General features: G+C 36.9%; 2 protein-coding genes across 3 annotated transcripts; both read right to left on the bottom strand.

The window, feature by feature from the left end:
* Positions 1-338: 338 nt before the first annotated feature.
* On the bottom strand, positions 339-9,945 carry LOC110783111 (uncharacterized). 2 transcript variants are annotated; one of them, XM_021987410.2, is made up of 12 exons: positions 7,440-9,921; positions 6,485-6,609; positions 6,183-6,282; positions 5,968-6,100; positions 5,726-5,789; positions 4,062-4,812; positions 3,136-3,465; positions 2,181-2,981; positions 1,980-2,052; positions 1,813-1,898; positions 1,419-1,538; positions 339-700 (listed from the first exon to the last, which is right to left on the bottom strand). In XM_021987410.2, exons 1-12 carry the CDS (start codon positions 9,696-9,698, stop codon positions 629-631), a joined length of 4,914 nt encoding a protein of 1,637 aa, XP_021843102.1. In that variant the 5' UTR covers positions 9,699-9,921; the 3' UTR covers positions 339-628. The 2 variants fall into 2 exon arrangements, 1 of the variants encoding a protein (XP_021843102.1); XR_002532022.2 differs by lacking the exons at positions 339-700; positions 1,419-1,538 and having other exon boundaries at positions 2,177-2,981; positions 7,440-9,945.
* A 2,664-nt stretch (positions 9,946-12,609) lies between these two features.
* LOC110783109 (protein DEFECTIVE IN MERISTEM SILENCING 3) lies at positions 12,610-19,295 on the bottom strand. The gene is made up of 8 exons (XM_021987407.2): positions 19,137-19,295; positions 17,147-17,290; positions 16,865-16,979; positions 15,944-16,181; positions 15,538-15,729; positions 15,144-15,464; positions 13,274-13,499; positions 12,610-13,180 (listed from the first exon to the last, which is right to left on the bottom strand). The coding sequence occupies exons 1-8, from the start codon at positions 19,155-19,157 to the stop codon at positions 12,896-12,898; spliced, it is 1,542 nt and encodes a 513-aa protein (XP_021843099.1). The 5' UTR covers positions 19,158-19,295; the 3' UTR covers positions 12,610-12,895.
* Between the last annotated feature and the right edge of the window lie 855 nt (positions 19,296-20,150).

Genomic DNA, 20,150 nt, shown 5'->3' with positions numbered 1-20,150 from the left:
CACAAAAAGTAGTTTCCAGTTTTTTGTTGTCAGTTTTCAAAATCAACATGTAATACTATTAGTATGACTATCTTTTAGTTCATGATTCAATTAAAATCATATGACTTTTAAAACCAAAAACCAAAAAACATGAAATTGACAGTGATACCGAACGAACTCGTTCCAGTTTCAAAAATAGGCAGTTAGGCACTTTAACTTCTATGATAGGAAATCGGAGTTGGAGATGAATAATCCAGAGACAGGTTCACTAAAACGTGGAGATAAGTAAGATAACAGAAGTAAACTTGATCCATTCTGCAAAAAAAACGGTATGAAGTAAACGATAAACCATTCTGCAATTTTGAAACAACTACCTACCTTTTGATTTCAATGGTAAAATCAGCAATTTCAGTGTTATCAATGGTGTTGAATCAACAATGGCTCAATAAAAGCATCCGCAAAAGACCTACTTTTTAGGAGGAATACACAAATTTGCACCTATGTTGAAACCTATTCCTCATTCTGCTAAAACCGAAACAAATGCTTATCTCCAAATCAATGCAAGAACAAAATTATACAATGAGATGAATTGTTGAATTGGTTGAATAAGCAATAGCTCAGTTTGCTCAAAAAATCCCCCATGAAAATCTCATTCAGAATCTGCCGATTTCCTGAATTCGCTGAGAGCAGAACTTGCTGCATACAGCGCCATCTTTTTCACCTAAAATGTAAACAAATGCGTACAGAATCAAGGAAAGAAATGAAAACTACAATCTCCAACAGACGTGACAGAACAAGTAATCACAGATTCACAAATGAAAATAAGAAGCAAGATGACAAAAATAGGGTTAGAGATTTGAGCAAACAACTACCCTTAAATGTCCCCAGGTATCTTGAGAGAACCAAGCATGTGGAGTTTGACCATTGAAACAAACCAAACCAAGATAAAAGCAGTCAACAAACTAAAAATTAACTTCTGGAAAATATGCATATTGCGTTTGGTGATCATGGCGATCAATTGGCAAGAATTGCATGTTTGCATACTACCATCAGTCTATTTTACCAACGTTGTCTGATATTTCAAAATTGAAGAATGCATATGATGCGCCAACTCGTCAAGGCAAATTTTGGCCTATACCAGTGTCAGCAAGATGAAAGCCCAATTCATTACTCCCTCCATCCCTAAAAGTTGCCCCATTGTAACTTTTTGGGTCAAACTTTAAAAACTTTGACCATGAATTCTCATTAGCATATAAGAAATAAAATAGTCATGTGGGTCTTGTTAGATTCGCTTCAATTATATATTTTCGGAATATCAAATTTTTATTACTTTTACACATGTAAAATTATAGATATTTACGTTTTAAGTCGTATCTTGGAGACCGCAAAAAGTCAAATGGGGCAATCTTTTAGATGATTGAGAGAACCAATTCACAAACCTCCAATTTGTCTTCTTTAGATCTGTGGTTCTTAGGGAGCAAGCGAAACTCTTCTGTCAATCGAATGCATTCCTGAATGTTCTCGGGAGATACAAAGTCGAGTGCCACTTTGATGCAAGACTGGAAAAAAGAGATAACGTTTTTGTCAAGGTAACTGTTATTGACATAGAAATGAAGCGTAAAGTGCACCCAAGTGAATTTAGCCAGTCTTGATAGAAAATTTATTACAATGTCATGTGTCAGTCCAACAAATATGATTATATAAACCCAAAAGTTCATGCTGAAATTCGGAATCATCACATGAGACCAAACAGCTTGTGAAGACATGGAAACAGTAAAAGTAAAGTGAAAAAAGTAGTTTCTTACAACCAAATTTTTTTCAAGAGAAACTTACTAGTTTATTTCTCACTTGATGTGGGCACCCAGCAGGTATGAAAACAGCCTCACCCAGGTGTTGTTCAAATGTCCAAGGTTCAACATCTGCAACATATTCTGTGTAAAATTGCTGGGAATTTGATAAAAATGTTTGTACATACAGAAAAATAACAAAGCAGTTCTTACCGAACTCTTCCTTCAGCTGTTTCTTATGGATCTCAGTCAGATAGAAAGTCTGGTCATGAATAGGATGGAAAACCTAAGTAATGAAGTCAATCAAAATTGAAGGGGTTAAATGTTAATCGCATTTCCTGTTGATTTTTAAAAAGATCAAACCAAAGGGTATAATCAAACAGTTATATAGCCATATGCATCAGTATGACCTACTGATTTCACAGGAAGATTGTTGATATGATAAAATTCTTGAGGATGCTTTTTCAGATATTCAACAAGTTTCGGGACATCTTCTCGTCTAAATATATCCCAGATAGCACCTTCACTTGCTTTATTTTCATCTAAATCAGGGTTTTCAGACGTTAAATCATGCTCTCCACCAAAGCATGAAACCTCCGAAGAATGACCACTACATCTTACAGCACCAGCCCCGTCAGCAAAGTGGAACTCTTTAGCAGCAGAACAGTTCAGGCCAGCATCAGAGTTTTCTTTTGCTTCATCGTCACATCTATCTGCAGAAACTGGTGTTTCTGAAAAATGGAAGATGGTGCTTACAGCACTGGCTCCATCAGCAAAAGGAATCTCTTTAGCAGCAGAATAATTCAGGCCAGCATCAGAGTTTTCTTTAGTTTCATTGTCACATCTATTTGCAGAAAGTGGTGTTTCTGAAAAATGACCGACAGCGCTTAAAACACTCGCTCCATCAGCACAGGGAATTTCTTTGGCACAGTTCAGGCCCGCACCAGAGTTTTCTTTTTTATTGTCATTTCTATCTGGAGAAACTGATGTTTCTGAAAAATGGCCGACAATGCTTGTAGCAGCAGTTTCATCACAAGGGAACTGTTCAGAAGCAGAACAGTTGAGGGCAACGTCGCAGTTTTCTTTAGTTTCATTGTCACATCTATCCGCAGAAACTGATACTTTTTCAACTTCACAAGTCTTTTGCAACTTTTGTACACCTAGCTGCTGATATGAGCCAACATCGACCTTTGTTGTGTGCATTAACACATTGACCTAAAGCAGAAGCAATTAGCCAAGACCATAGAGCACGCTTATTTATCAATATATCCTAACAGAATATCAGCATAAATAAGATATTAAAGTAAGACATGAAATTCGGCGCATTCTTTATTTTCTTTGAGGGAGGGTTCAGAAACAAAATTCATACCGCATCAGATATATCACAGTGCAGCTTTGTCACAGAATCACCCCTGCCAAGCTCTTCTTCAAAACCATAAGCAATGTATGTTTTTGGTCCCAAATCTGGCTTTGGAACACCATTTGGAAGTTTGGTAGCAAGATTGAGAATACCACATTCAGGGTGAGTGTAGTCTCCATATGGAAGCATCATAATAAACTCAGCAAAATGCCTTGGCAAGCATTCTTCGAATAAATTTGAAGCAGGCCAATCCTTTAGTTTTAAGATTTCTGGGCAACCAGTATTATGAGTCCGACCATGCAAGTAACCCTTAAAGAAATTATAAATATCAATCTCTACCTGCAAAAGAAGAATGACTTTTATAGGTGATTCTGTGCCTTCTGACTTGAAGAAACATGTAACGTTATCTCGGATCAGGTCTGCTAAACAACATATTCAGCAGCAATCCAAACAACAATATATTGTTAATTCTTAGGCAAATAAATAAACTACATTCACCCTGAAACGATTATATAACATCCAGTACATCAGTACATGCATGGTAGACTGGTAGCAATGAAGAACTTCAAGAAATAAGAGAATAATGATTCTAGTATTCTACTATGTAATAACCAAACTGAAGTGAAAACTCTGAAAACACAGTTATTTTATCAAGCAAACAAAATTTGATACCAATTTCCCCTGAAGGACACAGGAGGGGAGTCAACTTATTTCTAGATACATACTCTTTTAGTTTAGGACATGTTTCAAAAAAAGATCAAGTATGTTTCCATCACCAAGTATGGTTCGCTTAAAGGGTAGACACAAGGGATAGCATATAGTGGTAAAAAAAAAAGATGAAACATTTAACATATTCAAATCTGAAATAATTTGAAAAGCCAATCACATAGCAGGTTCAGAAATCCAACAGCATACCTTGAAAGCCTAGCACGTACCTCACACCAGTCCAAACAATCAATGGCCTTTACATTAAGTGTATCCTGCTTCAGTATCTTGTTGGCTCCTCTGAAGGCCCTCCACATCACCATTGGCTCCCAACTCAGTCCAGATCCCTTTTTAAACACATCTCTGACAATCACAGGTTCACCTTGAGTCCAATGCATTTGAAAGTGGTCAACTTGAAGATCATCAATATTGGTAGCACTCGGACAGTAAAGAAAATTATCACGCATCTTTTCCCGTGAAGCTGCCTTTCTTGTTTCAGAGCCACTTCTTTGAGAGCCTGAAGTAGTGGGAAGGCAGATCTGACATTCCTGACTAGAATCTGTCTCTGGCAAATGATAATCAATAGTGATCTTATCAATGCTTTCAATCAGCGTTTTCACCCAATTAGGTTCGAAAATGCGTTTTAGTTCGAGTATGTGAAGTCCACAACCACCACATTCGTTGGGAGGACAAAGAATGCTATTCTCCAAATTCGAGTTCCCGCAAACTGTAGAGGGTAGGATATTGCTACCAGTAGGCACTTTGCTGTCCCCCATTTTACCAGCATCACTATTCTGGTTATTTTCCGTTATACCATGAGATAACGAACCTCCTGTAGATTGACATGAAGATCCAGCTTCAAGACCATCAGACCTCAAACCTGATCTCAATTCTTGACAACAGGATAGACAGAGATCATAAGAGCAGAGAGAACTGGGGCAACTTCTGTGGAAATTTACAATGGACGTGTTGCATTTATCACTGTTAAATAAGAATATCGTTAAGTTCCGAACGCTTGTCATAACTCTGTTACCTGACACTGGGAGAAACTTCTTGGGGGAAGAAAACCAATGTCGAGATAATTCAGACATATTAGACAAATTTAAAACTGCTGTTGTTCTGTATAGACATACTAGAGTTTAACATGATGACAAAGTTATGCCAGTTACTTTAGGCAGAAAACATGCATGTTAGGTAGGGAAGAAGAATCACAAATTATAGTGATACCTGCTTGAGAAAATATTTTCATGAGAAAGTTCCCTACAAAACGAAATATTCTCCGCACCTGTATAAGCTTAAATATTGTCACTAATTGTCAAACAATAAGGTGTGAACTACAAATGCCACTTAAACTCATTCATCCTTTTCATGTAGGCCCATCTTCTTGCACACATAGATTCATATGCCGCCAGCTTTTTCCTTTTATTTTCCAATTGATCTATCTGACCACATATATTTGCTAAATGCTTCCTATTTGGTTTTCAACAAGCGTTTCCAATTCCCTAATAAGCTTTGAGGTTAACACTTCCCAGTTAAAGCAATAAGAACACCACGTATAAATGTCAACCTGATCTCTTCTGAATTATATTTTCACTAAGAACATCAGCAAAGAGTAACTAATACCACTTTTCAGGCTCAAACTCAAAGCACTAATACATCGTATTGAATAGTGGATAGACTGGAAACAATCAAAAAACAGTTAACATGCCTCACAAATCTTGGGAAATTATTTCAACAACCAAACTTTGCAGTAAAAGATGCATTCTTGTGAAAAAAATAAAGATGCATTCTTATACAATTATACTCCAGTCACCTGCTCCGGACGTCCAACTTACAAGTTGAAAACAATAGATTGTAAGTTTTAGTTCTGACAGGCAGAAGCATGGGCACATACCAGTATATGCGATCATCTTGATCGATACTAGTCTTCATTACATCCTCTTCTTTCATTGTTTTGCCTACATATAAAAGTAAACTACATGGTCAAAACATTACCTACTTTATAAACAGTTTATGATGTCAAATTTGACATAATGGCATCAAAACGCTTCCTTCATGTTTTTTATTTCATTTAACAACCATGTGTTTATCATTTAACTTTCATAATATACACCAAATAATAGCTATAATGCGCACCAAGTGTTCTAGCTTCCACTTCCAGCTCAGATCTCTGCTCCTCTTGTATGCGCTTCAGAATGGGACTTATTTTGCACATCAAGTACATAAGCCTTTCTGACTTGACCTTTCTATCTATGTCTTTCTGTCTGTCCTGAAAACATCAAATTTATCAAGCATCCGATTCCAAAGCATCAAGAGGGAAAAGATTGTACAAAAGAATCAGGCACCAGCACCTTCATAACTAGCTTCTCCTGTAGGCATGCTTTGCAATTGCAATTCCCACGACAGAAAGGACACGCCTCCTGCACTTCCTTCCTTGTTCTTTCAGGATACCTGATCCATTTTGCTTATTTTAAGACCAAAACATATGTAACTTGGTGATGCATGAGATTAAAGAACAAATCTTTGAGATGAAAATGATCATACAGAGTAATATCACATCTAAACAGGATAACATAAATACCCCCAACTTTAAGAAGTAGAAGAAAGAACACGGCTGTAATTTCACTTGTAGAAACGCAGTTTAGTAAATTACCACTTCAAAAGGCATGGGGAACAATAACGTTTCTTTTTGCAACATGAGCAAGTAATAACAGCATTTTTCTCACATCTGCAATGGTGACACCTTGAACTCTTCTTTCTCTTCGAAACTTTGGTACCCTGAACAACAATTTGATGAAAACGGCATAAATAGCGTGAGTGTGATAGTACAAAAGGCATTGTGCTGCTGATGTACAATTCAGCATGCACACCCATTTTTCATTCTCTTTCTTTTGGAAGATAACAAAGAAAACAAAAAATACATATCATCTTATTTTTCTTGTGACTTCTACATGTTTGTACATACTCTAAAATCTTTCCCCGAGAAATAGGCAAGCCCATAAATGGAAAATTTGGACTTCACTAGAAAACAGGACACTTTATCAGACATGAAATTAGAACCAAGAATTCATAGCAATGACTGATTTATATGGGGTACTACAAGCACAGGCTTTTCAGAAATTGAGAATGAGCCACCAATCAAACTTACAGTAGCAATATGAATTACCACAGAGAACACTGAATTTATATAATACGAAGAACGTCAAATTAGTAACAAAAATGTATGAGTATCCTAAATTTGAAGAACGACAGGAGTAATAAGGAATACATACAGATAAAATTTGAATCTTGAATGCAAGCACTCAAACCATTTTAGGACCAAGAATAAATGTATCTGGTGAGTAAATGACAAGAGCAAGGCCAGGTCTACTATACATGAGCAGAATTTCATAGCAAGTTCAGGTATTAATCATGTTGGGCTAAAAACTGCTAAACACAAAGCATAAATATCATATTCAACAGTTAACCCAGCTTCTTCCAAACTATGAAGAGCAATTCTAATCATGTTTGAATTACAATAAAGTTTTGCCATTAAACAACAAATTTCTTGCTTTCAAATCTTATGAACACCATCAAAAAACTAACTGTCAATCTCAAGAAAGTTTTACCTGAGGCATATTTCTCACTCTCAACTGGTAGTTAGAGGCCTTTCTCAGAGGTCTCTTCTGTACAACTGCTGAACCTTTACCATCATCCACCTTTTCATTTCCACATCGCCGCAGAAACTCCATAGGTCTCGCATCCTTTTGGACAACCAAGCCTCCTCCTCCATGTTGTGAGCTAATAACTTTATGAAGAATTCCATCAACAAGAACCACCCTTTTATTTTTCAAACCTCTAGGCCGCCCTCGCTTCTTTTTTCTCAGGCGTGAACCAACCCTAACAGTTGCCTTTGAAGCATCATGATTAGCCTCATTCTTCACTACTTCACTACCTGCCTCACTCACCTGTTGTGGACCTTCTTCTCCACAAACCCTTTCCCTCTTCGGCCGCCCTCGCCCTCGCCCACTCTTCTCCACCTCTTCCCCCACTTCAGCAACCGGAACCGAAACCACATCCTCCTCTTTGTTTTTCAACCCTTTAGGGCACTCACTCTGTACCTTCTTCTCCAAAACCTCTTCTTGCACCTTAGCAGCTAGGCCAACCACAATCACATTCTGCCTTTTCGCCTTCAAACCATTACACCGGCCTCGCTTCTCCACCTTCTTCACCACCTTCTTCTCCGCTTCTCCTCTACCGCCTTCCACCAGAGTCGCATCCTTCTTTCGCCTTTTCTTACCTTTAACACCCACCAATACACTACCATTAACTCCAGCACCATCTTTCCCAGCCACCAATACACCACCATTAACTCCAGCACCATCTTTCCCAGCCACCAATACACCACCATTAACTCCAGCACCATCTTTCCCAACCACCAATACACCACCATTAACTCCAGCACCATCTTTTCCAGCCACCAATACACCACCATTAACTCCAGCACCATCTTTCCCAACCGCCAACACACTACCATTAACTCCAACACCATCTTTCCCAACATTCACACTACCCCCATTATCAAACCCTTCAACACTAGCACTAACTACTCCTTCACCATTTTTCCCCATTTTCGGCTTATTCTTCACACCTTTAGGCCGCCCTCGCTTCTTTTTCGGCATAACCATCTCACTTCCACCACCATCTGCAACACTGGGAATTTCCCCATTTCCCAAACCCTGAATTCTATCTTGACCTTCAAAACCCTCATCATTTTTCGCCTCAGAACAACCATCTTGTTCATCATCGGACTCAAACAATTCCCTAACCCTCTTCCTAATTTCATCATTTCTATCCAAAATCTCATTTTGGCACTCCTTATTACCATCAATTCCATCAAAAACCTTATTCTCAAACTTCTGATTATCGCCACCTCCTAATTCTCCTCCATTTTCAACACCTTTTTTCTCTTTCTTGTTTGAATTCTTGTTTTTTGACCCTTTGGGGCGACCCCTTTTCTTCTTTTGTCCAAGACCCTCCATTTCTTGACTACTTATAGCTTGAATTCCCCCCAAATTCCCTACCATTTCTGGCATATTCAGCTGCAATTCCATCTTAATTCTCCCGTTTTTTTCACTTTCTCTCTCTTCAAACACTTCACTAATAAATTGCGGTTCACTACTTTTCTCAACTCCAATACCTCCTTCAAGGATATTATAGTCATTTTGTACTTCCAGTTCCACTCCACCCGCACCCGGTTCACCAAGGACAATATGGTCATTTGCATCATTAACTTCACTCACCCAACCCAATCTTTCTGCCGGAATACCACCAAAACCCAGCATTTCAACCTCAGTTGCCAAAAGACCGTCACTTCCGCCTCCGATAGTGGTTCCGTGTTCTGAAACAATGCACGGTTCACCACCGGTCCAAACCGGATTAGACCGAGGCTCATAACCAAGAATCATTCCCTTAAAATCCACACCCAATTCACCAAGGGTAATACCGTCATTCCCACCACCCTCTAGTTCACTAAGGAGTATTCCGTCATTTTTCCCGAAACCCGATTCAATTCCGGTCCCACCCGGATTTTCCTGAAAATCAAAGTCAATCACCGGCCGATACGGCTCAACAGCAGAGGAGGGGAGAGACTCGCCGTCACCATCGCCGTCTCCGGTGCCTGATCTTTTTCTCCGGCGATCTCTGGCGCCAGATTTTTTCTTTCTCTCTTCAATGGGTATGCTTTTCAGGCGATTTTGACGGGAAACGTAGAGAGAATGATGTTTCTGACAATGAGGTCTTCCAGGAAGAGCTCTTTCAGGGCATCTCCAATTCGGCGTTCCCGTTCTCTTGCATCTCTCGCCGTATTCCGGCACCGGAATCTCCATTTCGTCTCTCCTCGAAATCGGTAGGAAGAAAGTGAAATCTGTAGGGAAAAAAAAGTGAAATCTTTCTTATAGGAGCAAGTAAATGTGTAAAAATATTAATGTGATTGTAATACGGAATAATTATTTGGAAATCTTTAGATTTTATTGGTCAAAATTGAGTGTCATTTTGATTGTCCTTGATTGTAGAGTTCTGTTTTCTTCATCTGACAATTGATGATTCTACTGTCTTAAATTTGATGACCTCATCCTCGAATATGGAAAGTTTAAAGGAAAACGATTCTTCTTCTTGTAGGTTTATGCCACTTTTGTGTTTAAGGCTTTTACGGGCGTTTGGTACGTGAAAAAAAACCGAGTGTAAGTTTCAATTTTTGGAAAATGGTATTGTGGATTTTTTTTTTTTTTTTTTTTGAGGGGTGGTAGTGTGGATTTGGAACTGATGGAACAGTTAGTTAGGCCTCATCTATCCTAGGCCTCCTAGTGGTGTGTAGTTAGAAAAAATCAATTTGGCCGATTTGATCTAGAAAGGTAAGATCCGATTCATTTTTTACATTTGGATATTTTGGATTGGATATTAAGATTTTTCGGATTGGATTCATATTGTCTTTTAAATTTAAAACTAAATATACCGAAAAAATAAAATTGTCGCTTATATTAAAAACAAAACCCTAAACAATCTATTATAACGTTTTTGGATAGTAAAAATGTTGAAAGTCGTATATCTGATTCGAAGTAAAAGCATCTGATTGGAATCAGTTTAAGTTATATTTAATTCAGATTTTCAAAATATTTAATATTCCTAATCGGATATTGATCTGATTAGTCATATCCTGGCTACTAGTATAAATCTTTTAGTGCGCACGGATGATTAATCGGAATTGATGCAAAATTTGACCCCGGTTTGTGTCTAATCCGTTGTCATTTTGCACAACTCCATGTGTGTGAAACTAATTCGAATGACACTAACATTATTTAACTAATTAGATATGAAAATCTATTACCAATTGTCGTGAAAAAGCACTTGAATTTATTACAGAACAAAAACGATACCTGATATATCTAGGTGGACGATGATTGTTTGGCTCTTGAATATAAAATTGAATTTTAGGGGATGGTTACAATATGAACTCTAAGTCTGGGGATAGTCGATGCCCACAACACAGAAATTCCAAAGCTCGAATCAATACTCAAACAACAGTGTTGGTTTGGATAGAATAAGGGAGTGTTATATTTATAGGATGTTGCATTCACCTTGGCACCGTATAGGGGTTCGTGTAGTGATATACTCGTGATTCGCTTTTGGGAAATCGTGTAATATTCGTCATTTCTTACCTTGTTAGAAATATTTCCTCCAGTCTTATTTACCTGACACAATTGTACTTTCGACACTATTCACACATGTTCCTTTGACTTACTTTTGTGATTTATATATAAGAAAAAACATAGTCGTGTGGGATCTTATTAGATTCGTCTCAATAAATATTTTTTAAATATCAACTTTTTATAATTTTTTCTTATCCATAATAAAAAATATTAACGTTTGAAATTGTGCATTGGCAAACGTGCCTAAATAATTGTGTCATTTAAAAAAGAATAGAGGAAGTATGTTACTTTGTAAGAATAATTATTATTATAGTAGCCCATTACTTATATTTAATTTCCGAATGCTTTTTGTTCAACTTATTTTAACTTATACGAAATATAGGAAAAATAAGTGTATGAGAAAAATAATGTGTCGTGTCGTGTCGCGTTGACCGTTTAATTAATCGTGTTGGAAGCTCTTGACATCAGCCCGTTCTTTTTCGTGTCTGATGCGTGTCGTGTTGTCATGTCTGTTCAATAAAGTTGGCCCCACTATAAAGGTTTATCACCAAATACATCAATTACTGGTTGTTTTTTCGTAGGCGATTTAAGTCATGTCAGTTTCGTGTTAATAATGTCAACATTAACCCAACCCATTTAATTAAACATGCCATGTCGTGTATTGACTTGTTTAATTAAACGAGTCATAAAGCCTTGACACTAACCCGCTATTTCCGTGTCCGGTTTTTATGGTGTTGTCATGTCAAATTCTGTCAGCTCTAGTTTTGATCCTAATTTAAATTTAATTTGTTAGATTACAATATATTTTGGTTTGAGTATGATTTAGTAAATTTTATCATGTGAGGTCTAGTGGTTTTCGAACTCTGAATCCTAGTTCTATGGTCTAGTGGTTTCACACTCTGAATCGTGGTTCTATGATCTAGTGTGGCGAGATATATGTCAATCCTTACCTTGGAGTTTTAATAAAAACATAAATTGGGGTAATTGAAATTAGTTATTGTAATATGTTCCATTTAATTTTCACATTCATCAAATATCTAACTACATGTGGCAAGATGGCACTATATATACACTTTTAATCCAAGATAAAGGATGAAAATCGGTTTTACGGTCTAATGGTTTTCGAACTCTGAATCCTGATACTATGGTCTCGTGGTTTTCGGACTCTGAATCATGGTTCTATGATCTATTGGTTTTCGTACTCGGGATCGATGAATGCTCGCGCTCAAGTCTCAGTAGGACCTTTAAGGCTTCTTCTTCTTTGTTTTCTTTTCATTTCATTTCCTACCCTACAAGTTTTTAGTTGCACTTTTCTTGATGTACGTATGATACACTTGTATTGATTATACTGTTCAATTAGGTAAATTGTCCATTTTCATGGTTGGAAATTTACTAATCAAACTGTCAGCAATGTACAGCTCTTGAAAAAGAACTCTTAATATGTAGATGATTGTAATCTCACTTCACAACATATCAACTCATATTGGTGTATTTTTGTAACCTACGTAAAGATAGTTTCGGGGGAAAAATGTATTCTACTCCGTATTAGGTAGCTTGTGACAAATTTCCCGAAGTGTTGAGCAAATTAGTATTCAGAAAATGATGGGGGCAAGCTTTTAGGAAGCCCCCAAAATAACCTTTTTAACACGATTCAAAAATACAAGTTAGAATAGTTCAAAGTCAAAACTTCACATCCCTGCCAAAGGGAAAGATAGAGATGGAAGGAATTCATTTGCTACTGCACATTACTGTTCCAAACTACCAACTACAAAGAACCTACAAACTAATAACCTAATCTGCCACCATATGGAGCCCCAGAAGTTTAAGTGGTATACTTCATTAGCTCCGAACCAAACCTCTCATGTTCTTCAACGAGGTTATTGTGGCAGTCTTATTCCTCCAACGGGAAACATATCAGGACCTTGTCGGTTTTGTACTGCAGGTGCCTGCATTTGATTGAACATATCAGGACCTTGTCGGTTTTGTACTGCAGTTGCCTGCATTTGATTGAACATATCAGGACCTTGTCGGTTTTGTACCGGAGTTGCCTGCATTTGATGCAACATATCAGAACCTTGTCGGTTTTGAACTCCAGTTGCCTGCATTTGATTCATCATATCAGGACCTTGTCGGTTTTGTACTGCAGTTGCCTGCAATTGATGCTGCCAACAAAAACATACCATATGAGTATTCAGTAATTTGACTAATTTCAATTACATCAACAACAGAAGCGGGCATGCAGAGAAGAGAACTACCTGTGCCATGAAAGTCGAGCTGTCGGCTAGAAACTTCAGAAAATCTTGTTTTTTCAAGGAGAAAGTGTACTTCTCTTGTTCTAACATTGCCTGTTCTCTCCGGATATCATCTTGAATTCTCTTCTTTTCCAATTTCTTCTGCTTTATCTGATTTTCAAGTTCATAATACTTCTCAGGGAGACCTTCCCTTATGGAGCATTTAGGGAACCTCACATCTACATCTTCCCTTGTTTCAGTAACATTGAGAAAAACAACAGTAAAACAGCAGAAAAAAGAAGTTAGGTTAATTAAATATCTAAAAATATCAGAGGAAGAAACAACAAAAAGGACATATAGAATGTAAAGAAAGTAGTAAGTGTTTCTGAAGACGAAAGTAGAATGCAGTGAAAACTTTCTGCGCCAAAAACTAAATTTTTACACTAAAATAACTTACTTCCTGGAAGTACTAGAATGAAGCAAGACAAACTTTGGATCATGGATGGATAGAGATATCTGGAACATGGCTATACCAGCTGATGTTTCGTGGGTGATGAAGAAATTCTGGAAAGTAGGGATTGTATTCAAGGTGCTGGTGGTTTTCAGTCCCTCTTATCTGGTAAAAAATTCTCCATTCGAAAAATTTATCTACAAATGCAGGGGAGTTATGTGAAAGTTCGGTGGAAACGGTTACTATGTAACAACAAAGCTAGCCCTAAAGTGTGTTTATCACTTGGTTCTTCACAGGCTAGCGACAAAGGATGGATTAGCTTTGTGGAATATTCCAACTGATGGTGTTTGTGTTCTTTGTGACAGTGCATAGAAACTGTAGCACACTTGTTTTTCGAGTGTTATTTTTCTGCTAGTATTTGGAGCAAGCTTCTTTCTATTCTTCAGATCCACAGAAATGCTCTTCCCTTTGATGCAGAGATAACAGAAGCTGCTAAAGCTTGTAGGAAAACTAGTATTACAGGTCAGCTTCATGCTATGTGCTTTACTGAAGCTATTTATGTGTTTTGGATTTAGAGAAATCGAAGAATTTTTCAAGTGAGTTCAAGATGATCACCATAGTATTTTGCATAATACTGTTTATAGGGTTGCTTGTAGAAGCACTGATGCAATGAGATTTTCTCGTTGTTTGAGTTGTAAAACAGATGATATGTTTCTCTTCAACCCTTCCTAGAAGGTGGGGAGAGTTAAACCTTGATGTTTTTTTTAAGTTTTTTGTTGGAGTTGGTGTTGTAGTTTTTTGGGCTTTTGCCTACCTTTTGGTCAGTAATAAAATATCTTTTACTTGCCAAAAAAAAATACTAGAATGAAGATAGTATTCCTATTGTACTACAAATTCAAGGATTGTGTTTTGGGCAATGGTACAATGCTATAGATTATGCCACTGGAGTATCAAACAAAGCAGCAAGCTTGATAAAAACCTAACTTCAGCAAATCTCTCCTATCTAAAAGACTGGCAGTAAAGTATGTGGAATATTGAGCAACATCAGGGACTACCATGCCACCATAACAGCCCCTTCCAAGAGACGAATCCAGTGATTCACAACACCCAGGAAAGAAGGATTGATAGCAGGACTGCACCTGTTGCCCAAATGGCGAAGAATTGACCAGAAGGCAAGAACACAAATACATTGCCTAGGTGTTTGACAAGAGGGAAGAACCGCATCACGGAACAACCTCATTGACTCGTATATATTCACATGCCAGTAATACTGAGCAATACTAACGTCATATAGGAACAGAACTTGATAATTAAATGATAGCACCATACACATCAATAAACCACAAAGCTTATGCCAAATAGGAGTATGGTAATAATAATTTCTGAAAGATCAGATAAACTATCCATGTGTTAAGAAAATTTTAAGAATATGTGTAGAGGTACCTGTTACCAAGGGAGAACACACCAGTAGACTTGATAATTCCACCATCCAAAGAGATGGCTCCATCACTGATGCATGGAAGAGCAAGAAGCATCTCAGCTCTCGTTCTATAAACTTGAAGACGTGAGAATAGATTGTACAACAATGTCTCCCTGAGGCCACACCCATTTGAAGTCAAACAAAAGATATGAGGCCTATCCACATGAACCATATTTACAGCAAAGCCAAGAAAGCCAGCTGGAATTTCACCAGTAGGCAGTCTTGGCTTCGGAATATCAAGTCTCCTCTGAGGGTCGTTGGACAAAAACTCACCAACATATGGTCTGCAGAAAGGAAGGTGTTAAAATTGAATAACATAGAAGCTTAGCTGACATCATAGAGTTTCAGAAATCGTGCCTTAAGTTTTCAAGACACATCACCGAAAAACGACCCTCCAAAGCCCGTCCAATAGAAGCTCCGACGCCGTGTATACCAGAACCTTTATTCACAAGTCCTTCACCATCATATATTTCCAAGGCTTTGATACCTTCATACGTCTTACAGACAACTGCGAGCATAGTCTGCAAGCCCAAATACTCAGAAAAAAGCCTGAGCTTGCAAACCCCAGACACACGCAAAAGAGAAAAGTCAGTTTTTTTTAAAAAAAAATTGAAAGACAGAATTCTGTAAGCAAGTTTTCAACAACATGGTCTATGATCCTATCAGAGACAATAGAATTGATATTCTAGTTTTCAATAGTTTAAGTGTAGTTTGTGATGGGGCATTCAGTCAGAATTATTGAACCAGTTTGACTTCAAGTTACCTGCTGAGGTTATCATCTTCTACTTTGCCTAAAGAGGCAACAACACCAAGAATATCTTCGCACATAGATGGATTTGAAACTTGAGAACCATGACGAAGTTTGAGTTGGCAATAAATACCAGCAGCAGAATTTTCATGCTTTAAGATTTGAGCGATTGTTTCATCCTCATTTCGAACTTGAGAAGGAACCCCGTCTTCAGTCTTGTGTGCACTTGAGGAAATATACTTACCAAGGCTAACTGCAGAAGAGACGACATAAGTTGCATAACTGCATTAGACATTAGTAATAAGTACCAAGGGGGAATACTAACAGGGTAAAAGTAGAATGCTCTGTGTCAAGAGGGCTGGCGTCCCATATGTTGATATCTCGAAATATAGGAAGAAGCAAACTACTTCGTATATAACAATTCTAAACTCTAAACGAATAACTTTCGACTCAAAAGTCAAAACAGACCAAACCAGGAACGTGGACACTGGACAGTACATCTAGTTAAAAGCAAGTCAGGAATGTACGCCTAACAATCAATCTTTAAAACTCAACATGCGGTGCTTCAGATAAAATGACTATAGCCTCAAGCCAGTAACCAAGTATTTACCTTTTTTCAAATAATCACGGAAAAGTCAAATAACATAGAAAGATTTTTATCCCACTGCCATTAACCAAGTATTTAATTTAACATAATCACTGAAAAACTCAAATAACAAGTGAACAATCCCACGGCAAAATATATTTTCTATATAACTTCTCTCCCCAGCCAACTTAGACTTTCTTTATATTTTTAATTTCCAGGATCATATACAATTATACATTCCCAAAAAATAAGAAACTTCATTTCCACAAAATCTCCTGCATCCAAATACAAACAAGTACAAAACTTCTCCCATGATAGAAGAGACAATGACAAGAAATCATTATATATACCTTGCACATCAAGAATGGCATCATCCAGCTGATTTTTCTGAGCCTTCAGAAATTTTATATTGTCTTCGTGCTGCTTCATTTTACTCCCAGATTTTTCAATTTCATCTTGCAATTTCTGCAAACCATACATAATCAGAAATATTGGATAATGGACATCATGTTCTCCTTGGCCCTACAGTTTGCATTTCTATCTTCTCACTCATAAGAAAACTATCAAAGGCAGAATTTAAGGAGTGGTGTACTGAAAATTGGACAGCAGTCAAAATCATCCAATGCACCAACCTTAGAATTAGACATTATGGAATTTGCATAAGGAAGTGCCCCATTTGATCCTTCATTTGCAGAATTTCCAGAAGAGTTAAACGAATCTACACGATTTAGAGCTGCAATATCTTGGACAACCAGCGACTGGGTATTTATTGGGATCTGTCAGTAGAAAAACACGAGAATGATCAATTACTAATACAAGCATGAATGACTAACAACTACCCATAAACTTAGAAAAAGAAACTCACCTTTTATCAAACCCTGTGACTTCATAATATTTACTTCAAATACTCAGAGAAACTCATCCAAGAATTAGCTAGCAAGACACATACCTCCCATTTCAATAACTAACAGAACCTCTTGGTTCTTAAGTAAACTATTCGTCCCACCCCCAAAAGCATGGAGTAAAAAGTTGGAGAACTCTGTCTTTCTACTATGACTTGAACAAAGAAAACAACTAAAAAACAAGTGTCATTTCTTTTTTATTATTTTAAAAAGCATCTATGTCACTGCAAGATTTTACCCATCTCTTGCATCTGATCAGAGATTCAGATAATTGTCTCTTAGAAGTCAGAACTCATCAAAAAGCATTCCACCAACCCGCATAAGTAAGCTATACATCAATATAAACCAAATGGTAAGTGAGAGAAATAAGCATTCAACAAATGAACCCCGTACAAGGAACAAAACACTGCTGTCTCTGTGACAAACAGCAACCTGACTGTCATAGCCTATACGACTACCGCACCCCTCCTGTTCCCGCAATCCTAAGACGAGACAACCTTCTACTAACCACTTCATTTTTGTCCTAAAATAAATCCTCTTGCACACAGAAAAAAAAAGTCACAGCTCATAAATCATTAATCAATTAGCACTTAACATCTCAAAGCTCAAGATCAAGCTCTATAATATTGCATTACACGAGTAACACGACTCCTCCAACTGAAACTGTTCCATAATCTCGCATTACATAAATCTCAAGTATCATGATCACATTACACAATCATTATGTTAAAAACAACCAATTAAGAACAATGTGGCAAAGTGCATTATAAAGCTAAAACTAGGACTAGATCCAAATAAATTCGGGCCTTTCTAAACTTCAATGATGTTCAGAAACACTAGCCAAAGGTTGACAGTAATGTCTGTAAATCACCCCCAATCTCCCCGAAAGAGGGAGATAAAGAATTTTAAAATAGAAATGATACCACAAAAATGGAATCCAGGGGGTGTGGGGGAAATTTACAAAAACAGAATCATATCCACCAAAAAGATTGAGAAAGAGCTGATGTCCGAGGAAAATGGCAACAAGAAAGAGAGTTCCAACACTTCAACTAACCTAAATTGAATTTTGTTAACAGCATAATTATTGCCCCCCTCCTCCATCTGAGAGTCACCTAATCATTTGTTGATTTTGGAACAATCACTGAACACTCGGTCGCAATTAGAATAGCGATTACTATACCACGGTTCCGTGGTCAGTGGCATTTACAAAAATCAAAAATCTAAACTTGCTACCATCAAGCATAGCAAATGCAGCTTACACTAACAGCAACTAATAAACTAACTTTCAAACGAACACAATGCGGAACTTTTCCGCTTTCCCTAATCCTATTCCTCACCAATGTCACAAAAGTAATCAAAATGACAATTAATACGCCGTGCCAGAGCACACACACTTAGCATCACATAACCAGCATAAATTGTTGAATCTAGACAAAATGAAATCAACAAATTAACAATTGAACAAAAAAGAATTCAAACGCAAAAGAATTTTAAATTAATCAGCATAAAAGATGCAAATTTAAACCAATTGAAGTAAGTATTGCACATCAAGTGTCGATCATAAACACTACAAGCTCCAATTACATTGCATAAATTAGAATTGAAGCAACACAATTTGCAAATTAAAAAACTCCACAGTGAAAATTGCATGCATGTGAGAGAAAGAAACCCTAGAATTGAAGCAAGAGAGAAAGAAAAAGAAGAAGCAAAGAATACTTGCCGGAGAACTCGTCGGAAACATGGTTAGCTGCCGAAGTCCCACCGTCGCTTTCTCTCTCTAGTTTCTACGGGCTGTTCGGTATTTGAAACAAGATCTTACAAAATGACGAAGCTCCGTGTGGCGTAATTTTCCAATTGGCCCAGGCCCTGGTCAATAATAAGTAAAGTACTTCTTCGGTGTACTTTTTTTTAATCGCATATATGTTACAAATTGTTTGGTTGAAATCTAAAAATAAAAAAAAGTAGTAATTCATGTAAATTTATAAATTGACTAGGTGTTTAGTTGGTGTATAAAAAAAACAGTAAAAATGGAGAAAGTTGAAATTCATGACAAGTTTAAATTCCTACAAAATATGAGAAGTAAATTATCTAACCTTCCTTGGTCAATCAAAGTTCACTATGTTGTCAACCAAACAAGTTAGAAATTCTCATGAGCTTAACAAGGGAACTAATTTTTCTTGAATAACAACTTCCTATAAAAATGATTTTCTAATTAGATAAAGAATGATTTTCTGTAAGACCGCCTTACCTAACAGTTTGTAATTAGATAAAGAATGATTTTCTAAAATAAAAATGATGAAATTTTTTCGTAAAATAAGGAAAAAATACGAAGGACTCACCAGGACATTACATGTGTCATTCCTGGTGTGTCTTTTAGTATATAGTAAAATCATTTTATCTTATGAAAAATGAATATGTCGTATCTTCAAAAAAATACGTAATGAAATTGATTTTAAAAAGGGGGAAATGTTGTGAAAGAGTAAATACGAGAAACTTTTTATAAAAAATTAAAGATTTTTTTTTTGGCAAATTGTTACCTTATACTGAAAATAAATACGAGTACACTTATTTCAATGAATATAAGTTTAGACAAATTGTTTTTTTGGGCTTTTACCTACCTTTTTTATCAGTAATAACATACTTCGTATTAATTAGGCAATAGCCATAGAGTTCGTTACAAATCCAGATACAGATAGCAAAGATAATGCATAACAACTCTCAAAACCCCCCAAAA

Source organism: Spinacia oleracea, chromosome 3 (assembly GCF_020520425.1).
Source record: "Spinacia oleracea cultivar Varoflay chromosome 3, BTI_SOV_V1, whole genome shotgun sequence".
NCBI lineage: Eukaryota > Viridiplantae > Streptophyta > Magnoliopsida > Caryophyllales > Amaranthaceae > Spinacia > Spinacia oleracea.
Note: the sequence above shows the minus strand (reverse complement) of the source record. Positions and strands in the feature narration are given on the sequence as shown.

What these genes read in the sequence shown, in the direction of transcription:
- LOC110783111 (XM_021987410.2), bottom strand. Translation starts at nt 9,698, where the DNA reads ATGGAGATTCCGGTGCCGGAATACGGCGAGAGATGCAAGAGAACGGGA. An exon ending in GAGTGAGAAATATGCCTCAG is followed by an intron (nt 6,610 to 7,439) that starts GTAAAACTTTCT and finishes ATTGTTGTTCAG; the next exon opens with GGTACCAAAGTTTCGAAGAG. An exon ending in CAAGATGATCGCATATACTG is followed by an intron (nt 4,813 to 5,725) that starts GTATGTGCCCAT and finishes CTTATTTAACAG; the next exon opens with TGATAAATGCAACACGTCCA.
- LOC110783109 (XM_021987407.2), bottom strand. Translation starts at nt 19,157, where the DNA reads ATGTTTCCGACGAGTTCTCCG. An exon ending in TGTTTCCGACGAGTTCTCCG is followed by an intron (nt 17,291 to 19,136) that starts GCAAGTATTCTT and finishes TTCTACTGACAG; the next exon opens with ATCCCAATAAATACCCAGTC. An exon ending in CCATAATGTCTAATTCTAAG is followed by an intron (nt 16,980 to 17,146) that starts GTTGGTGCATTG and finishes TATGGTTTGCAG; the next exon opens with AAATTGCAAGATGAAATTGA.